General features: G+C 48.7%; 5 protein-coding genes across 5 annotated transcripts; 2 read left to right on the top strand and 3 right to left on the bottom strand.

The window, feature by feature from the left end:
* Positions 1-1,025: 1,025 nt before the first annotated feature.
* Positions 1,026-1,401, top strand: N7466_008428 (uncharacterized protein; the record flags this gene model as incomplete). Its single annotated transcript, XM_057167817.1, has 2 exons — positions 1,026-1,093; positions 1,149-1,401. The coding sequence occupies 2 exons, from the start codon at positions 1,026-1,028 to the stop codon at positions 1,399-1,401; spliced, it is 321 nt and encodes a 106-aa protein (XP_057018448.1).
* Positions 1,402-3,710: 2,309 nt separating this feature from the next.
* On the bottom strand, positions 3,711-4,274 carry N7466_008427 (uncharacterized protein; the record flags this gene model as incomplete). Its single annotated transcript, XM_057167816.1, has 1 exon — positions 3,711-4,274. One exon carries the CDS (start codon positions 4,272-4,274, stop codon positions 3,711-3,713), a length of 564 nt encoding a protein of 187 aa, XP_057018447.1.
* Positions 4,275-5,084: 810 nt separating this feature from the next.
* Positions 5,085-7,054, top strand: N7466_008426 (uncharacterized protein; the record flags this gene model as incomplete). Its single annotated transcript, XM_057167815.1, has 3 exons — positions 5,085-5,867; positions 5,940-6,572; positions 6,635-7,054. 3 exons carry the CDS (start codon positions 5,085-5,087, stop codon positions 7,052-7,054), a joined length of 1,836 nt encoding a protein of 611 aa, XP_057018446.1.
* A 749-nt stretch (positions 7,055-7,803) lies between these two features.
* On the bottom strand, positions 7,804-11,847 carry N7466_008425 (uncharacterized protein; the record flags this gene model as incomplete). Its single annotated transcript, XM_057167814.1, has 2 exons — positions 7,804-8,777; positions 8,835-11,847. 2 exons carry the CDS (start codon positions 11,845-11,847, stop codon positions 7,804-7,806), a joined length of 3,987 nt encoding a protein of 1,328 aa, XP_057018445.1.
* A 3,986-nt stretch (positions 11,848-15,833) lies between these two features.
* Positions 15,834-17,327, bottom strand: N7466_008424 (glycoside hydrolase family 76 protein; the record flags this gene model as incomplete). The annotated part of the gene is made up of 3 exons (XM_057167813.1): positions 15,834-16,403; positions 16,460-17,163; positions 17,222-17,327. The coding sequence occupies 3 exons, from the start codon at positions 17,325-17,327 to the stop codon at positions 15,834-15,836; spliced, it is 1,380 nt and encodes a 459-aa protein (XP_057018444.1).
* Positions 17,328-18,123: the final 796 nt, after the last annotated feature.

Below are 18,123 nucleotides of genomic sequence, written 5' to 3'. Positions count from 1 at the left end.
GTTCATCAATGGGGTGAAGTTTTTCAATTAAGCTTTGATGCCGAAAGACCTCGTCTGATTCCAAATAAGAAGCCGGCATCCGAATAGATCAATCTATCCTGTCCGAGCAATTCACCTCATCCACACGTATCATTGCCTTTATATCCTCTTGTAGACTAGTAACAGGTCGGAGCTATCGTAATGGACTTGTTACCTAGCAACTACATCATTCGGCCCATCTCAATTAGGGCTAGTAGCAGATTGTTGATCCCTAAACGTCCACGGGTCTACATTAGGTATACTGATCTCATTCACACTTGGGCCTAGACTCATTCGAACATCTCCCTCTTTTACCTAGTATGCAGACAAGCTTTAACTCAATCTCAATTCAACGTCGGAGCTCGTGGGGGATAAAAGAAACCCATTCCCCCCCTGGCCCACCTTCTTCCTTTCCTTTTTTTTCCCCTTCCTTCATCTCTGCTCGCCATCATCATTGAACAGAGATCAACCATCATTTCAAAGTTCTTTCATCAATAAAGAACACGACATTGGGCAATAGGACCCGTGTCATCCCAGATTCCCTGCCCAGCTTCGGCTAGATTTTGTGACAAAAACAACACTACCTACTACCATCAGCGAGTACTTCTTTGCGGATCTCAGACAAGCGGGCCCGGGCTCCAAGTTACCTCGAAGTGATTGAACTTGTAGGGAGTCATATCAAATCTTGAGAAAACCATTTTGCGTGTTCACTGTTCAGTCTTTCAAAAACCAAAAAGGTTTAAATTGCGAAAAATTTGTTTTAAATTGATTGGAATTCAAAAACAGAGGAGACTTGGGAATCCCTGAAGTGGAAATTCAGTTCTTGCTTGGTAACGAACGAGTCACCCTTGTCTGCAGAGGCCCGAAGAAGGAAAGTTTGAGAACCAATCGTGTCCGCCAGCAAGCGAAGATGGATCCTCGTCAATTTCATCCATCTTCCAACGGACACACCCGCAAGGGTAACAGATATCAGAACCGCCAGGGCAGGGGCAGCCAAAACTGGGACAATGGCCGGCAAACCTTTCCCAATGATCAACTGCAATGTGTTGATCAGAAAAACAAGTCTGGACGAAATGTAAGTCATTTTGATTCTTATCGCATTTACCAAATCCGGTCTGACAATCAAGCAGAATCGTCCGGGGCGTGGCCGCAAGGGCCGCAAGTTCCAGCAACCTGGCCACCAAGGCCAACAAGGCCATCAAGGCCAACAGGGCCATCAAGGCCAACAGGGCCAACAAGGCCATCAATATCAAGGCCAACTCAACGGTGTCAATCTGGACTACGTCAACCAAAACGGTATCATCCCAGTTGCAACTGTCATTCGAGTATTCGATGGTTCTAACCGCATCACAGGTCCAACCCGCCCATACGGCATCTATGTGAGTTTTCAATTCCCAAATTACCATTGCATAAGCTAACGCCTTGAATAGGATGCAGAGGGTGACATAATCATGTTGGATACATTTTCGCCAGAGGACGACGAATCGACAAATTGGCCCTCAGCCTTTGAAGACGCAATCGCGTCTTGGGGACAACATCAATCCCCAAATCAAACTGCCCACGCACATCCCAATTTTCAGCATTGGTGATTCGAGCTTGATTCGTTGAGGTCCACGCTGCACCGACCACCACCAGCTCAAAAAAAAAAGCTGCAAAATGCAAAATGCAAAATGCAAAAAGCCAAAGGCAAAAAGCCAAAGGCAAAAAGCCAAAGGCAAGCATTGTCAACTAAAAAAAAAACCCGACAAATGCAACTTATTCGGTGCAGCGTGGCCTCTGATTTTTTTGTTTGAAGAGAAGATATGAAAAGACAGATTTAGATTTAGATTGAATCCTGGCCAGGGTTTTTACCATGCGTGCCCACCGTCTCAAGCCGCAGGAAGTTTTCCCTGTCCCCCGTTGGCACATTTCAGACTTCAAACTGATCAAGACCACGGCCCGAATGGAGGATTCCAAACAACTCTCTCAAAGAGACTTTTTTGTGCTCAGAATTGGAAACTTGGGCGTTATTTGGGGTTTCAACTTCCAGTCGCATGTGTTCAGTTTTTGAATTCTTGGATTATTTTTCTCTTTTCTGAAAAAATGTTGTCTCTTCCTCATGTCAGGTCACAATCAGAGTCAAATGGGCTCGCTGGAGTGGAGTCATGGCCATAAAGGCTTGTCTGTTTGGCTTCGTGGAAAATCCACGTCCTATCATCATAGGGTGATTGATGACCTCTATTTCATTTTGTGCCTATGTTGCACAAGATACCATGTATCTCGACCCAATCGAGTCACCTGGATATGCCTTCGTGGAGTCATGGCCATTCGGGCTTTCAGGTCGGCTTCGTGGAAAATCTGCGGCCATGGAGGCAAACCCTCCATGGTGGTTGGTGCCGAATTTCTCACTCTCATGCTGTTCGCTATTCGTTTAAATTCTCAAATTGTTCGCTATGCTCTCGTGTTGTTCAAAAACCACATGTGTTCTGTGCCAATGGTGCACAATATCCCATGTATCTCGACCCAATCGAGCTGGCTGGACTTGTCTTCGTGGAGTCATGGCCATTCGGGCTTTTCTGGTCGGCTTCGCGGAAAAACCGCGGCCATGGGGGCAAACCCTCCATGGTGGTTGGTGTTGAATTCAAGTTTTCAAATTTCAAGTTCTCATGTTTCAACTTTTCATGTTTCAAATTCTCATGTTTTTAATACTCTCATGTGTTCCATGCGTGGACGATGTCAGTCAACTGCGTTTAATTTTGTATGTATGTGTCAGTCTCCCGCGTGAATGAAACGGTTGTTCCAAAAAAAACCTCTCTCTGAGAATAAGCCCTTGTAGATTCCAAGTAGCTTTGAGCCTCCGCTTTTGAGCAGTACCTTGTAGTAGAGGGCTGGATTACGAGTAATATCCCCATGGTTTGGGCATGCGCACTTCTCTTGTATTTTACAGCCTTGGAATTAAAAGTTACCAATGGCGACTCTGCTAGCCAGGTCATCGATATATGAATCAATTGAAACATAGCATTGGCTCCTCTGCATCCTCCCTCACGGAACCCTAGGTCAGACTTCGGGGAGAAATTTGAAAAGCCCGGCCTTTTTACGCACTAGCTATATGTATGCCAATGATCTGCTCGATCAAAACACCCGATCGAAAGCTTAATCTTTCTAATGTTTGATGCGACTGACGATCGACTCTTTGATGCCGCACGTGGAGCTTAAGCTTCGACCAAGCGACGGTGCACATGTGGATTGGACATGTAATTCCAAAAATCCCAGGCCCGAAATCGGCAAACAATACGATCAGGCAAGAACATTGAAGGTCGAGTCGCCGAACATGCTAAGGAGTTCGGGAATATTGGCTTCAACTCGAGAGTCAGAAGCCAGTCCAGTTCTTCGGGGATTGCGCCATGTAGATTGGAAAATGTGAATTGGTATAGACAGAGGTCCACGAGTGGTCATGATGTCCAGAGTGGAGAAATATAACATGCAGAATATATTATAAAATGCAGCAAATGTAGAAGAACAAACGCCCGATCCCGATGCTGATTTGACAAAAGTTTTGGTACAAGAGAAGACACATATAGCGAACACACAAGCCGGCGAAACCCAAGAGGAATGAATCACCAAGGACAATGAGGGTCAAGTGGAGAGAGAAGGGCCATGAATTAAATGATTTCAGTCAACCCCTCAATTCATTCCAATGTTGTTCAACCAACTCAATCATCATCCTCCTCCTCATTCTTGCCCCAGCTCCACACATCCCAAACATACTCGGAAATCAAATCACCATACCCCTTTCCTTCCTCAAGAGCCTTCTGCTCCTCCTGGATTCTCCTTTCCATCCAACCCTCCTTCTCCCCACCCAGCCAAACCCGCTGCGCGATATTCTGATCTTGCTTCGCCTGCAACGCCTTCCATTTTTCTATCTCATCGGCGGGCATGCCGCCCTCACGCAATTGCGCTTCGCGCGCCGCGCGCAGCCGCATCTGGACCTCCTGTGCGCGCTCAGAGGGCAAGTCACTAGTTTTCATGCGTGGGCGCGCGATGCGGGATTCGATGCGGTCGACGATACTGCGCCCGGTTTGTTCACGGGTGACGTGGTTTGCGGAGAAAGCGAAAGCACCGACCAGGAGGACGGTGAGGTGGTCTAATTTGCGGGGTGGGAGGGCGATGAGGACTGGCGAGGCGACGAGGAAGGTGTAGGCTGTGTATTTCTTGAATTTTTCGAAGTCCTCTCTTCGTTGGCTCGAGGTGTCTTGTTGGGGTGGTTGAGTAGCCATCTTGATTTATTTGGAGGAACCCTCAGTTTGTCACTTGAGAGTGTGATTGAGATTGTTGCAAGTGTGGTTTTAATCAGCAGGGGTAAGCTGGGGTTATTGTTGATGTACTCCGGATATCTTTTTCTTGAACGATCTGCATACGCATCCGCGATTGCCAATTTAAATTACGGCGGGGCAGTAATACCCGCTGTGCAGCTTCTGTTGTTTCTCATGTTTGTTGTGTTTGTTGTGTTTGTCTTATGCTTCCCATATCCGGGGATCGACATTGAGGCTATCGTGGATTCGTACAAGCTGCAGGGATCATCTGTTGGTACGTATTTGGGGGCTGAGAATACGTAGTCGTGAGTGGGTGGTCGAGGGTCAAATCAAAGAACGTAGTGGATTGTATTGACCTATCGCATTCCCACGATGAAGCCCAAAACGGAGTTGGAGTTGGGGGCTGAATCTGATACTTCTCTCGCCCAATCAAAAGGCTCCGTTTTAGCGTCAAAAACAAAGAAAAGGTGGGGCGCAGCGCTTAATCCTTGTTGAAGGCTTGTCTCGTTTCAGGAAAACATGCAGTCCCCCATCACCGTCTGCAGATTAGCATCCTGCTGCCCTAATATGGTTAACTCCCGTGGGGCGGAGGGGGAATGTAGCGAAGAGGGGGTCGGGCTGAAAATAGACTTACGCAAATATGGGCCCCTCCAGCTGAAGGCTCTATATAAGATACGTACATCACCCCCCGTGTAGCCGTAGGACAGATCTGTTGTCTCGCACGTTTCCTTTTCTAGATTCACCTTTACGGCCCCCACAGCCGCATCCCACACCATGGGTAAAGGACTCGCTAGCCTGATCGGCTCGGGTATCGGTTTCACCTCTGAAGCTATCCACGCAGCCAGACACCGTAACAAAGGGTCCGTTTCAGGGCCTGACTCTGGCTCTGCTTCTGGCTCTGCATCCGCTTCCACTTCTGGAACCCCTCGTGGTTTCTCTGCTGATACTACTCCCACTCCTCCTCCTTTCCCTACCAGGGACACAGACAGCTCCGACCGATCTCGAGACTTGGGGAATGAAGACGAGCTCCCTGCATACTCGACTGGCGCAGGCTCAAATAGTAGATCTGTTGATCAATATGGCTACCCAGCTGATGAAAAGCATCGCTACGAGCCCGGTTCCGAGTCTGGCGACGAGTATGAAGAGGCACTCTATAATGAAGATAGGGCACGCGAGATGGGCGGAGATGAGGAGGCCTGGCAACTCGACGAGATGTCTGAGGCACTGCCCTCGTACGATGACCTAGAGCGCACCCCCGAAGGCACCCCAGGGCAGCTCCCTAGGAGGGACACCGAGAATGACCCTGACGCCATTCAAGAGGATGATTCTGAAGATACAAAGGAAAAGAAGACAGCTCGTATGATTCGCGAGCTGGTGTCGATGGCCGGACCCCCCGGACCCAAGACAAAGCTTCCTTTCCCTGTGATCATTCCCCAGCGCCGCCCTGGTGCAAAGAAGCGTGGATTTGTCCGTGCATATGCTCCTGTGTTGCAGGATTGTGGCATTGGTCAGGATGTGTTCTTGAAGTTCATCAGTGACTTCCACAAAGCCAGTCAGGTTAGTAACCACGAACTCTCTTTATCCTTTTGTGATTTCATTCTTTAATATAGTATTGACATATAACGATAGGCTTCAATGTGGCTTCAAGTCATCGTTGTTGGAGCCAGCATCACTAGTTGGTCCCCCAGTCTGGCTGTCTCTCTGACCGCTGTTGCCGTCCAAATCCTTGCAGACACGGCTCAGCAGTTCCAAATCCGCAAGCGCACGACCAGCTACCTTGACGTGGTCAACGAGCAGGTCTTCAAGCCTCGCGGCCAGTACGCTATGATCATGAAGTTCACTGAGAAGCCTCTCAAGCCCAAGAAGAAGAAGAACGGCTCGGCAGCCTCCGACCCCATTGCGGACATGTTCAACATGGAGCAGATTAATGTGAATGGATCGGGCGTCAGACAAGAGGGTGACCCCCAGGTCGGTTCAGCACCTTCCCAGGAAGACTTCAATGCCGCCGAGACAATTGCAAAGTTCACCAACACCGAGGATCATCCCGAGATGAATGCTTGGAAGACCCGCATGAAGGGTTACAGACTACAGAGTGGCGAGACCCGTGGTCAGATGCAGCTTCCAGAGTCTGCACCATTGATCTACCCCCGTATTGACCGAGCTGCTCAGCGAGTACGGGAGGGCAAGGAGGCTAAGGGTGCGTTCGCGAGCAGCCGATCATGGGCTTCTGAGTACATCGATAGAAGACGGCAGATTGAATTCGTGAGTATCACATGTTTGATTCCTCCTCTCTTATAAAAAGAACACTCGCTAACAGAAAACAGGAGGCGGATCACAAGGGCTCTGCTCTGGCTGTTACCGAGGAGAACCGCAAGCCGTACACTTCCCGCTACAATGATCCCAACCACCCGGCAAACAGTGGAAATCTCATCTCCACTCTAACTGGTGGTAAGATTAACCCTAAGCACAAGCCAAGTCTGTTTGAGCGGGCGGGCTCTGCTATCAAGGAGCGGGATGACAGGAAGCGGGCTCTTCAGGGTCTACCCCCATCTGAGACATTCAAGGAGAAGATGGCCAGAAAGAAGAAGGAGAGTGGAAACAGGTACAAGCTTCTTCGGGAGGATGTTTTGTATCTCATGATCGTCAACATGCCCACTCCACAGGAGTTGGAAGAAGCAGTTGCCCGCTTGCGATACATGGTGGAGTTAGAGAATGCTGAAAAGGAAGCGGCCAAGCAGAAGTAAATATAGGTTAATTTGTCAGGCTTGATTTAGAATTTGCCAGACGTACTTTATGAATCATACGTTGATATTAATTTCCAATGTTTTTCTTACATACGCATGTGTAGTAAATATTACAGTTCGTAGTATGTAAAGAGCACTTGAGATCTTGCCTACTAGTAGCCTACCAGTACTTGCAACATCTCCCTCTACCCCTCAAGTGCTTCTTTATTTCTCCGACATACCCTGACTAGGAACACCGCCACTGTCTCTTAAGCTTACTGTCTTTCTGCTCTACATATAGCTACATCTTCATATTGAGCCTTTGAATTATTTGTTACAGACATGATTTTTTCCCCAAGGTGCTGCTGGTAAATTGTACCTGTCTACGTCAACGCGAGACAGACTGGTCATGATCATTCGCATGCATTGTCATATCTTGCAGTTGCTGTGATTTTGAGCCTTGAAATCATCTACACTTTGAGACCTTGGAGACTGGCCCTGTTTTGAAGCAGGCCAAATGAGGGGTAAATTCCAATTATGTACACCACCTTGTGTTATGATTTTGTGCAAATCAAGGGCCGGTCACTAGACTCCAGAGATGGATGAAATTTGTCCTGGACAATCATTGTATTCTGTTGGAAGCTCTGGATATTCTGATGGGTGGGTTGAACAAAGGAAATATAGTATGCTCCGCACATCGCTAAGCGCAGAATAAAAAAAACACATGAAAAAAGGGAGTTTACAATGGTAATGGCACATGTTCCACTGATCTAGGCCCATCGCCAACCCGAGTCCTGGGTTCCTTGTTGCTTCATAACAGACATGAGCAAAGGGTTTTTCCCATTGGCATTCCGTCCACGAGGCACGAAGGGGTTGCGCCCAGCCTTCTTCTGTTGTTGAAGAAGCTGCTCAGCAGCCTGGACATTGAGTCCTTCACCAGTGTCGGTGATTTTCAAAGCCCACTTCACGTCATCTTCGAAGAAACCGAGCTCATTCACCATTCGGGAGATTGCTCGGTCGACGGGGTCTTGGACTTGGGGTTGCAGAGGTGCTGATATAAATGAGCCTGAGAGTGGGGGGCTTCGGATGTGAGGTGTCTTAAGGTCGGGGGCGGATACTTGGTGTGATGGACCCATCATATAATTCGGGCCATTTGATGATTGGGTCGGTGTGCCCGGCGCATGCTGGGGGGTTCCTGGAGCGTAGTTGGGTGTTCCGGGGGGAGGTGGGCTTCTGCTTCCGGTTGATGTGGATGACCGATCGAATGTGAGAGGGGGAACTGGTGGTACAGGGGGAGATTCGTGGACAATTCTTCTGAGGCTACCTCCGAGACTGTGTAGGATCGTGCTGTATGTAGACATGGGTCGCTCCGTTGCAAAGGAGTCACCCCCATTTGATTGATGTCTGCCCTCGCGACGCTGGACTCGGATTTCTTGTGAAAACACTTGTCGGCGCTCGCTATCTTCTCCGCGGGTTGTCACTTCATTTGATGGTAGTTCGCATGGGCTGTCGGCAGAACCAGATGGAAGACAGAAGGAGTATCGCTCTCGATCTTCATAAACGCGGGATACTGCTTCCTTCATGAATGATGACCGGGTGGTCTGACCTTCTGTCAAGTCCCACTTGGTAAGACCGACCGCGTTCGCACGTTCGAAGGTGATGGCTGTGGTTTCTGTGGGGTTGAGTGAGCTGACCATCAGGACTGCTGACAAGCCAAGGGTGAGCACATAGGATGTCCACTCCTCTGGATTGAATCATTAGCATACTATCTCTGTTTATGTACGATCAACAGTTCGCTTACCAAGAACGGTCTCCTCGCGAATATGATCATCCTCCGGCACGTCGATACCTTTAAAAATACCGACGTTGCGAGCTTCAATACACTTGGCATGCAAGGGTTGCACAAGAACTCCAAGACAAGTCCAAATCTCAGTCATATCGTACAGCTCCGTTGGTGAGAGACCACTGTAGTTCCCATGGGCGAATCCCTCAGGTGGTTCGAACAAAACATTATTAATACCGAAAGGCTCAGTCATGGACGATGATGAACCTTGGCTTGTCCGAGCCTTTGGTCCTCCCCTAAGCCAATCTACTTGGCCTTCCAGATCATTTTCACGACCCTTTCCGCTACCAAAGATGCGGCAGAATGTCCAAATTCGCCAAAATGCATTATCAACCTCCTCGGCACGCTGGTCATCCAATCCAGCCAAGCCACGCACGGTATCGCGACGCATAAAAGGGGCGCAGCGCATAAGAATCATAGATTTTAGTTGCGCCAAAGTATAAATATCTTGAGCATATCGATCCAGATAAAGCGATGGGGTGTACTCGGGTACCTGGGAGTCCGGGTCCAAGGTGAGTTGCCACTCAGTGGTCCAGGGAGGACTCATTTCTCGCAGCTCCCATGCGGGTCGTGACATCTGATATAGTGCGCTTTTGATTATCGGCAGCTCGCGACGTTTGAATACGCGGTAAAAGCGCTTGTTCACCAAAACGAAGTTGAAAAGATCATCGAGCGAATTGATCCTTTCCATGATCATCTGAACAATCGAGTCTTCAAGACCAGCCGAAGGGAAATTGGCCTTGAAATGCACCGCGGTCGCAGATTTTTGCGACATCATGATCGATTCAGGGGATGTTGGTCCTGCAGCAAGTTCATACACCTGTTCGGGCGGGAAATACACACTGCTGGTGCTAGCTTTGGAAGTGGAGATGAAAGCAGATTGGCGCATCCTATTGGTCGTGACGACCATTTTCTCATCTCTTATCGGCCGGCGAAAGGTAAATGAAGGACAGACCTCTTTGGCATCTCTGGTCTCATCCAAGTAAGGGGACTGGACCGGAATGGCCAAGGCAGACCGTTGTGCGGGGGCGAGTTGTTCAAAAACACTGGTGAAGCCCAAGCTGTCAGTCTGCAGAGAGGATGATTTGGTATTTGCGGGGTTGGCCGTGGCAGCTTGTGGGTCAGGCGCAAACTGGTCGAGCAGGGTCTTGAAACCGAAGTTGTCGGTTTGCAGACGCGGTAATTGAAGTAGGAGGTCGTCCCGCTTATGACACAGTGGGTCGTCCTCAATCACAACCTTTTCCAAGCTGGGATCCGACTGAGAAAGGTGACGCGACAAGCGTGTTTTGTCGTTCGAGCTGGGAAGATCGGCCTGTGGGTCCACCACCGAAGTTTCCGACCGTGAGCTCAATGTGCTCAAGCGGTGTTGGTCCGACCGGGTAGGGTTTTGCTTGCGGGTGAATGTTGCCCTGGAGATTGAAAATGATTTTTTCAATTTAGAAAGATCACCTTTTGTGCCCTCGTTGGACTTGGAATTCCCGCCCCAACGGCTCTTGGGCTCATCCTTGGCCTTAGGAGTCTTGCCCTTGTTGGATTCAATGGAATCTTTCGATCGGCTGTATTTGTGACTCTTTTTCCTTGACCCGGAATTATCCTTCCGAGAACTGACGCTACCTGTTCTGGTGTTTGTTCTCAATGGCAAGCTCTGGTTTGATTCCGAGTAAGGTTTCAGGGATGGAGGCAAGGGTGCGGGCCGCGCCGCTACCAAGTCGCCATTATTACGACTGATCTGGAGTGGGCCCTCCAACACCAACCGCCTTTTCGTACCATCCAGACTCAATTCTATTTCCATCTCGTCTGCTGCTTGTTGCCAGGTTGATAGATGTCTTTGGTGCCGGGAATTTCTGCGGTTCTCCGGCGAGTTGGAGCCCCCTCGAAGATGACGATTCTCCCTGTGTCCACACGTATGGCATCGTTGGGGCTGGTGGCTGCGACTTGAGTATGCCGAGTGGGGTAAATTTGGGTGCTGGGTCGTGCAGTCTGTGCAGTCTGGTGTAGAATGGCGGTGGGGATCTGACGCTTGTTGATGGTCGGGATGTGAATTGTTTGAACTCGGTTCAACGAGGGGGGCGAGGGGTAGAGGCTTGTTCCTCATATCTCGGAAGTTTGGCATCTTCGAGGCAGAAGAATTGAATCTGGTCGGCGTTGGTCTGGCTCCGGTCATGCTCAATCTTTTCGACGCTCTGGGGGTTTCATCGAAAACCCCGGCTCGAACTGGCGAATAATTTGAGGAATCCGTAGTCACTCTATATCTGTTTGTTCTTTGAAACCCATCATCGAAACCAAAACTTGCCATGGAAGTCTGTCGACTATAATCTGAAGATCCTGGGGTATTTAAATAGCTCTCATCTTGGTGCGTGCCGGAACCCAGAGCCTGGCCAAGGTTGTCACCCGAGTTGTGATAAAGGCTCTGAACCCGCGCCTGAATCTCATTCTCAACCCGTGAGCGGCCTGTCCTCGGCTTCGGCTTCGAAGTCGTATCCAGGCCTTCGGGGGCCATCACGGCGAAGCTACTCTGGAGTTCGGGGAAAAAGCGAGCCAACACCTTACTAGAGTGATCTGCGGGTCGCTCGTCGGAAATGGGAGAGATGTCAGATTCATCGTCGGAGCCCAGTGGGGAGTCCAGGTCAATAATAGTGCGTAGGGACCGGGGTGGGGAGACAGGACGATTGTCCGCGTCGCCGTCCCACGGTCGGGTCTTAGATACATCCATGTCGATCCACTCGTAAGGCTTGCCTCTAGAAGTGTCAGATGCAGTGGGCCTGTGACCCGCTAGCTCAATCATTAATGGCACCTCTGTGCCTTCGTCGGCGCCGGATATGCTGCCCCGGACAGCTTTAATCCTTGACGATTGGAATGTCTTTTCAATTTTGAGGTTCAGTGGCGGCGGCCGAAGGGGCTTCAGCCCTTTGTCCTTTGTCAAGGAATCCTCGATTGGTTGATTATACTGGAACGTGGCCGGCGAGACCATCTTTGACATGCGCCGCCTTTTGGATTTCGCTCCGAAGGTGGGAGAGAAAGTCCTAACCCTGGAGCATCGTTCGCAGATTTATTCCTATTATTGCGGTGTTAGTCCATCGCATCCCAGGCCATTTTTGCCGAATCCTCGCATTTTCCTCGATTTCCCTGTGTACCCCTCTCTTCGAGTCTGTCTCTTTTTTTTTTTTTTTCAAGTCTCTGTTGGATAATGGCATCTGCACGTACCGGCGATCGGAGCCCGATAATCCCGTGGTGTGGTTGTGTGGTTGCAATGGATTCTTTGTTGTTGGGGATGGCTTCCAACTGGAACAAAGAACTCGGTTTTTTGATGGAGGTAACAGTGGCTTGTTCAAAGATGTTGACAAAGAGGAGGTTTGCAAGTTAGCCCCGGGAGCAAGCGTTTTTTTGTCTTAGGGGGGGAAAGGGAGTTGCTAGGTTGGGGGCTAGTCATGCAGTACCTGCACTTGCACAGAACAGCGCTGATATCATTGGAAATAAGCTGCTGGGCTCTTCAGGCGTTCAATGGGCCCACTCCACCTGTGTGTCACTAAAGAGGAAAAGAGGGAAAGAGGGAATACCGCAATACAATACAAGCAGCCCAGTTCGTATTGGGGGCCGGAATCTTCCCTTTTCGAGTAACCCCCTTCCCTTACGAAGAGGATCATCTCTATTCGAACTGGAACTTCTATTTCGAGTATCTTGACTCTTTTTTTAATATCTATCAAACATTTATTTTGTTTTTATCGTACATGAACCTACATGGTCACATTTCATTCTGGGATTAAAACGCCCATGGGCCACTGCATCTTGGGCTTTAGCTTAATCTACACGTTACTTTTGATCGGCAATCCCTATATACTAACTAGGGTTACATTCCACTCATTTAACAGGCATGAGAGAAACATGTCAGATTCAGAGTGCCAATAAATTAAAACCAATATTGGCTATCCCTTCTGCGCCACGACATCCACAGCCATGTGCACCATGTGGTGTCTGTGATCCTTGTGGAGAGGAAGCTTTTGTTTTCTTTTCCTACTTGAGATCTTTCCTAGTCGAGGTATGAGGATCTACGATCCCATAATCAACTATGGACTACGGAGAAAGTCTGAGACCTTCTGGACTGTACAGATACAATGTTTGCCTCTCCGTGGACTGTGGCCCCTCTGTTATGCAAGTCTATGCAGGACACGGCCCCCAACTTGATCCGTATCAATTCGCCACTAGTATTGCCCATACCCATACCGTAAGATACCATACTTCTGTAAAAAATGCACCCACAAATTCCCTCGAATCCACCACTCAACTGCGGGGGAGGTACTATTCAACGTGCCGGTAAGTGGGTCCTTGCACAATAGACTGGATCATACCGATTTCCACTGCCATACCCTTCGACCGGCTCCATAACACACCTCATACCGACTTGTATTGGAAAAGAAACAAGACATGTATTTTTCCCACTAAAAAAGGTCCTCAGATATTGGAAAGTACTACTTATTCAATCTTGCATTATGTTCTTGAATCATGATTGACCTGATCTACGATCTGGGACAACCTCCCGATCCCTCCCAATTCCTCCGGGGGAACTACAACTCCACTACACCGTATAGCTTTTTCAAGTCCGCCTCATGACAGTTGATACTCCCCAGACATAGACGGCTTTATCTCCACGCTTAACCCAGACAGGTACCCTTGCCTGAAAAGGCAAGTTTGCCTATCAAGGAACGCCCCGTCAATATTAGAGTCAGTGACATGTTACTGAGACAGATAACTGCACAATGGTGTTGCTCCATTGGACCATTTGGAATCTTGTAGGAACCACCCCAATGACCCCATATTGAATATCCTAGGCAGATTGAACTGCTGGACATTAAGGTGTTCTGTCCTATTTATTGATGACGAGAGCTTACGGCGTCGCCCTGCATAAATTTCCAGCCGGCCAAGAACGTTGGCTTCGGATCAAAGCATGTTAGAGGCCTAAGAAGAAACCCATAACTCCACACTGGCAAGGACAACGAACCTATTAGCAGCCACGGAGCATTAATCTCACCATCCAACTGTTGGTGTTTATCCCAACACAGTAAGAATTCAAAACGCCTTATCGGTACCCACCTGGGCATCAGCATCCAAATTCATAATGCATATTGCCACCACAAGCTCATAATCCAGAGGCGAACTAGATGAATATGGCAAAGGGGCAAGATTTCCACGCGGCGCACGGTACACCTCTTACTCTCTTTGTCTCCGGGGTGGAGGTATGCAACCTTATGCATCCTGTACCTTTCCAAAAGAAATTGGGGGTCAGAAGTTCGTCGATGGCAAGACCTTTTCATCCCATATCTCGTACTTCGCGATTGATGAATTCCAAGGTTGTTTCATATTCAACGGTTTCATCCCGAATTTGTCGATCTATTCTCTTGTGGTTTGTTTCAGGTTGTAGATGCCCTTGCCACGGATGCAGTATTCGGACTTCAGATACTCCGCGTCACTGGATCAATTACTAAGAAGCATGGTTTCCTGTGATTGCTTATAAAAAACAACTCCTACATTCGCAGTTTACTAGCGCTAGATTAACACTCACAGTATTGGAATTGTATCAATCATGCATAGCCGCCAATGTAAATATAGAAAATCGCAAGCAACATGGATGTGTCTATGAATACAACATTTGAATAGAATGAATATTAATAGGACTCAACTCTAACCTGTGGCCCATGGGTCCTTTGCGGGCCCTAGGCTTAGATCGGTTAGACGCCAATGCCACCAAACCCCAAAATAACAACCGCAATTATTGATATGGCCCTGCAATATAGACCACAAAGCAGAATATCGCAAGCTATTCATAGGAATGCATTTTCAGTCTATTCAATCACTTTTCAAGGGTGAAGATATTATCACCTGCTCCTTTCAGGTGGTGTGTTCCAACCTGGAAAATTCCATAAACAGTCGAATGGTTCTGGCGCTCCCAATCATGCCGATTATGTCTCATCTGGGCATAGCTCCGAGGGAATCTCATTTCACAGCCTTTCAAGACTGGGGGCCAAAATTACTAGAGGATTTCCAAGTGACATCACCCCCACTTTGACCTTCTGAACATTTGCTGTCACTTATCACGCACAGGACTTCACGACCTAGTCCTTCCAAGGCTTAACTCTACAATATTCCTTCCCGTCTCGCTAATGTGCCTTCAATCAGCTCCTCGGGTCGATGTTGGTTTCCCCGCTATATCTAAATCGTAAATAATCCCTGTCCACCCCCTTTCCAGTGGGTCTCGAATCCTTGATCAATGTCACCTAGGCCCTCTCAGGCACGGATAATGGTCATGCATGCGCAATCCTCCCGATGCCTTCGGGTCTGACAAGACCCGGTACAGTGGTGAGGGTTTGAGAGCCACTCAAGATGTCGAATCATAATTGCACTTCTCCTCGGGGCTGTCCAAAATGTGCTGCCAATCGCTTACCATGCTTTGGTATTGGCCAGATCTACGGAGCTTACATACTAGTACACTCAGACATCTGGAAATTACTACAGCAAGTTGTTCGTTGTGTGTGGATTTCCCCCGCTTTTCGTCATCCATCTTATCTCCGTCGCGCCATTTGTCCACATTGAGTTTCCACGCGATGAGGAACATAATTTCCGTAAATGCCCGGACTTAGTGGCGTTTGTGGCGTTAGGGGATTGAAGATTCACACGTAGGGGTACTAGGGGCATCGTGGATATCTCTAGCTTATAATTGGTGCCTTTGGGTTTTTCTCACTTTACAATAAAACACAATTTAAATGTTTGAATCAATATCCATTATAACCAAACTGAATACATTTGAATGCGACGACTATATACAAGACTCTAGCGCTGCGCAAGAAATAAATTGCGTCACACCACTGTTGAAAATCCGTAGCAAAGGGCAGGAAACCAAAATAGAACAACGAAGAGTAGAGCAATTGAAGAAACGAATGTTGTAAAATGAATGTAGCTTATTGGTTAATCCCAAATAAGCCACCCCGCAGATCCTCCAAGAGTGACCATCATCATAGCGGTCAAGATACCAGCGCCAGCTCGATCGGCGGTCGTAATGCGGTACGAGAGCGCATCCGGTGTAGGTTGTGGGGGCTTTCCACCGGCGCTGGGATCTCCCTGGCTGGTGCCACCATCGCTGCTAGTAACTGGAGCAGCAACTTTCGTAATGAGGTTCGCTTGGATCACTTCGAGGGCTGCCATCTGCTGACCAAAGTCCCTAGTAGTGTCCCACTTCTGCTCTGTCCACTTGAGACCGCATGTCGTGCCGTCCGGTCCACCGTCGCAGGCTTGTGCAGCGGCCGAGGCGGATGCCTTGAGCTTGGGCATGAGCAAGTCGTAGGTGAACGGGGCCAGTTGAGTGGTGGCTGCCATCCAGCGAGCGAGATATCCCTTGAAAGATCTTTGGTCGACCATACAGGTGTTGACTCCCTCGCAGGCTCGTTCAAACATCACATTCTTGGGGTTATCGGAGAAGAACACGGACGATGATTCAATGATTTTTTCGATTCGATTTTTCCATTTGGGATCCGAGGTCTGCCAGTCAGTTAGTAAGGTTGGCACTGGTTGGAAGGGAGATGTACAACACATACCACATTCCACATATTCGCTGCGCCAAGGAGAAAAACACCGTTGTTATATGTCCACTCAATTTGGTTGATGTCGGTGCAGTTGCTCAAATCGCTTGCACCATCCCAGAAATGGTAGTCGGGTGTCATGAATCCAACATCCTCCGTCCAGTCCCAAGCCTTTTCGGCCCAATCTTGGTATGTCGAATTTCCAGTATACTTAGCAAGGCGTGCAGCGAGATTAAAGAATCCGCCAGTGGAGATAGTATTCTTGTAGGTGTATCCGTTGTTCCACGTGAAGATTTGCCATCGCAGTCCTCCTCCACAAGTCGAGTTATCCCAGCGAGGTGCTTGCGTGTTGAATGTCGCCTGGGCCATAGCCAACCAGCCCATCTTGCCAGAGGGAGGATTGGGAAAGTTTCGCTCAGCAGCAGACATGGCTGCGAATCCCCAGAAAGCTTGATCGTCGTTTCCTTCTGTTTTACTTTGGTTGTTGGGCATAAAGGCGCCCGTATCGCCTGCTTGCCACTGCAGACCTTGCGTAGTGATGTCGTTCCATGTATCATCTCCCGTATAAAACCAGTAGTCGATCAATGCATTGAACATTGCACCAGCTTCCCACCAGTAGTATGGATCAGGCAGATTTCCTGGGTTGTCTCCTGGCCTATTTCCGGTATAGTAGGACATCATGTTCGTGGCTACTTCTTTTGCGGCTCTCTTGATGGAGACTGCGACGAAGGATTAGTCCCAATCTTGACAAGATTCTTGATTTTCTTATCCACATACCGGCACTCTCGACGTCCAATTGCACAGCTCGCGCTGTTGATGCTGCCGCGAGAGCGGTTGTCAATATTCTCGCCCATGAGGGCTGAGAAGTGTCGAATATACGCATCGAGGCCGGGATGCGTTATAATGCGAGACTCGGATCAGTATTTGAGTCGATCAAATTGCCTATATCCGTTTCCTTTGTCTAATTGTATAGAAATTCACTAAACCGGTGGTAAGAAATCAATTGCACAGCTATCGCACACCTCCAGACAGCCACTCGAGCAAAAGGTTAGAAAGGAAGAGAAGTCCTGTGAAGAGATGAGCGACCATACGTAACATCCACATCTGGAAAACAAGAGGGGTCTTGTGGATCACAAATCACATTCCAAGAACAATGGGGGTGCTGGCATGGTAACAAGGCGTGTATCCCTCCAGTCACCTCCTAGTCCCGGCCCAATAGTGGACAACGGCTACATCAATCCAACTGCATGGGGATTCCCTATCACAATTAGCTACCAATTACATCCGGAAATAGACCAGGATCAATTGAAGTGTGACCCTGGACCTGTCATGGTATCGTGGCATCCATGGTTCTGGATTACAATGGGGATCGGAGCGGAATGCGGGCAGGGGTTCCCAAGCCGTACGACATTTGATCGATAAGAAACAGACACTATGGGGAAAATTCGATCCATAGTAAGCTCAAGCCAGTGAATTGTGAAAGATAAGAGGTAAAGGTGTCAAAAGTGGCTCGCGACCGCAAACGAATCTAGTGCAACACCGCATTCCGATGTTGTCACGTCTATCCCTTTTCCGGAAGGGGGGAAATGGGTATGGACTCCCTGGACTCTGGCCCTTTGCTGAACAGCACTTGCTCAATAATCTGGACTTTCAATCGAGAGGCCCGTCCAATTAAATCC

The sequence above is a fragment of the Penicillium verhagenii genome (genome assembly GCF_028828195.1).
Source record: "Penicillium verhagenii strain IBT 33310 chromosome Unknown utg000008l_segment0_segment0, whole genome shotgun sequence".
NCBI lineage: Eukaryota > Fungi > Ascomycota > Eurotiomycetes > Eurotiales > Aspergillaceae > Penicillium > Penicillium verhagenii.
This window is presented reverse-complemented; position numbering and strand designations above follow the sequence as displayed.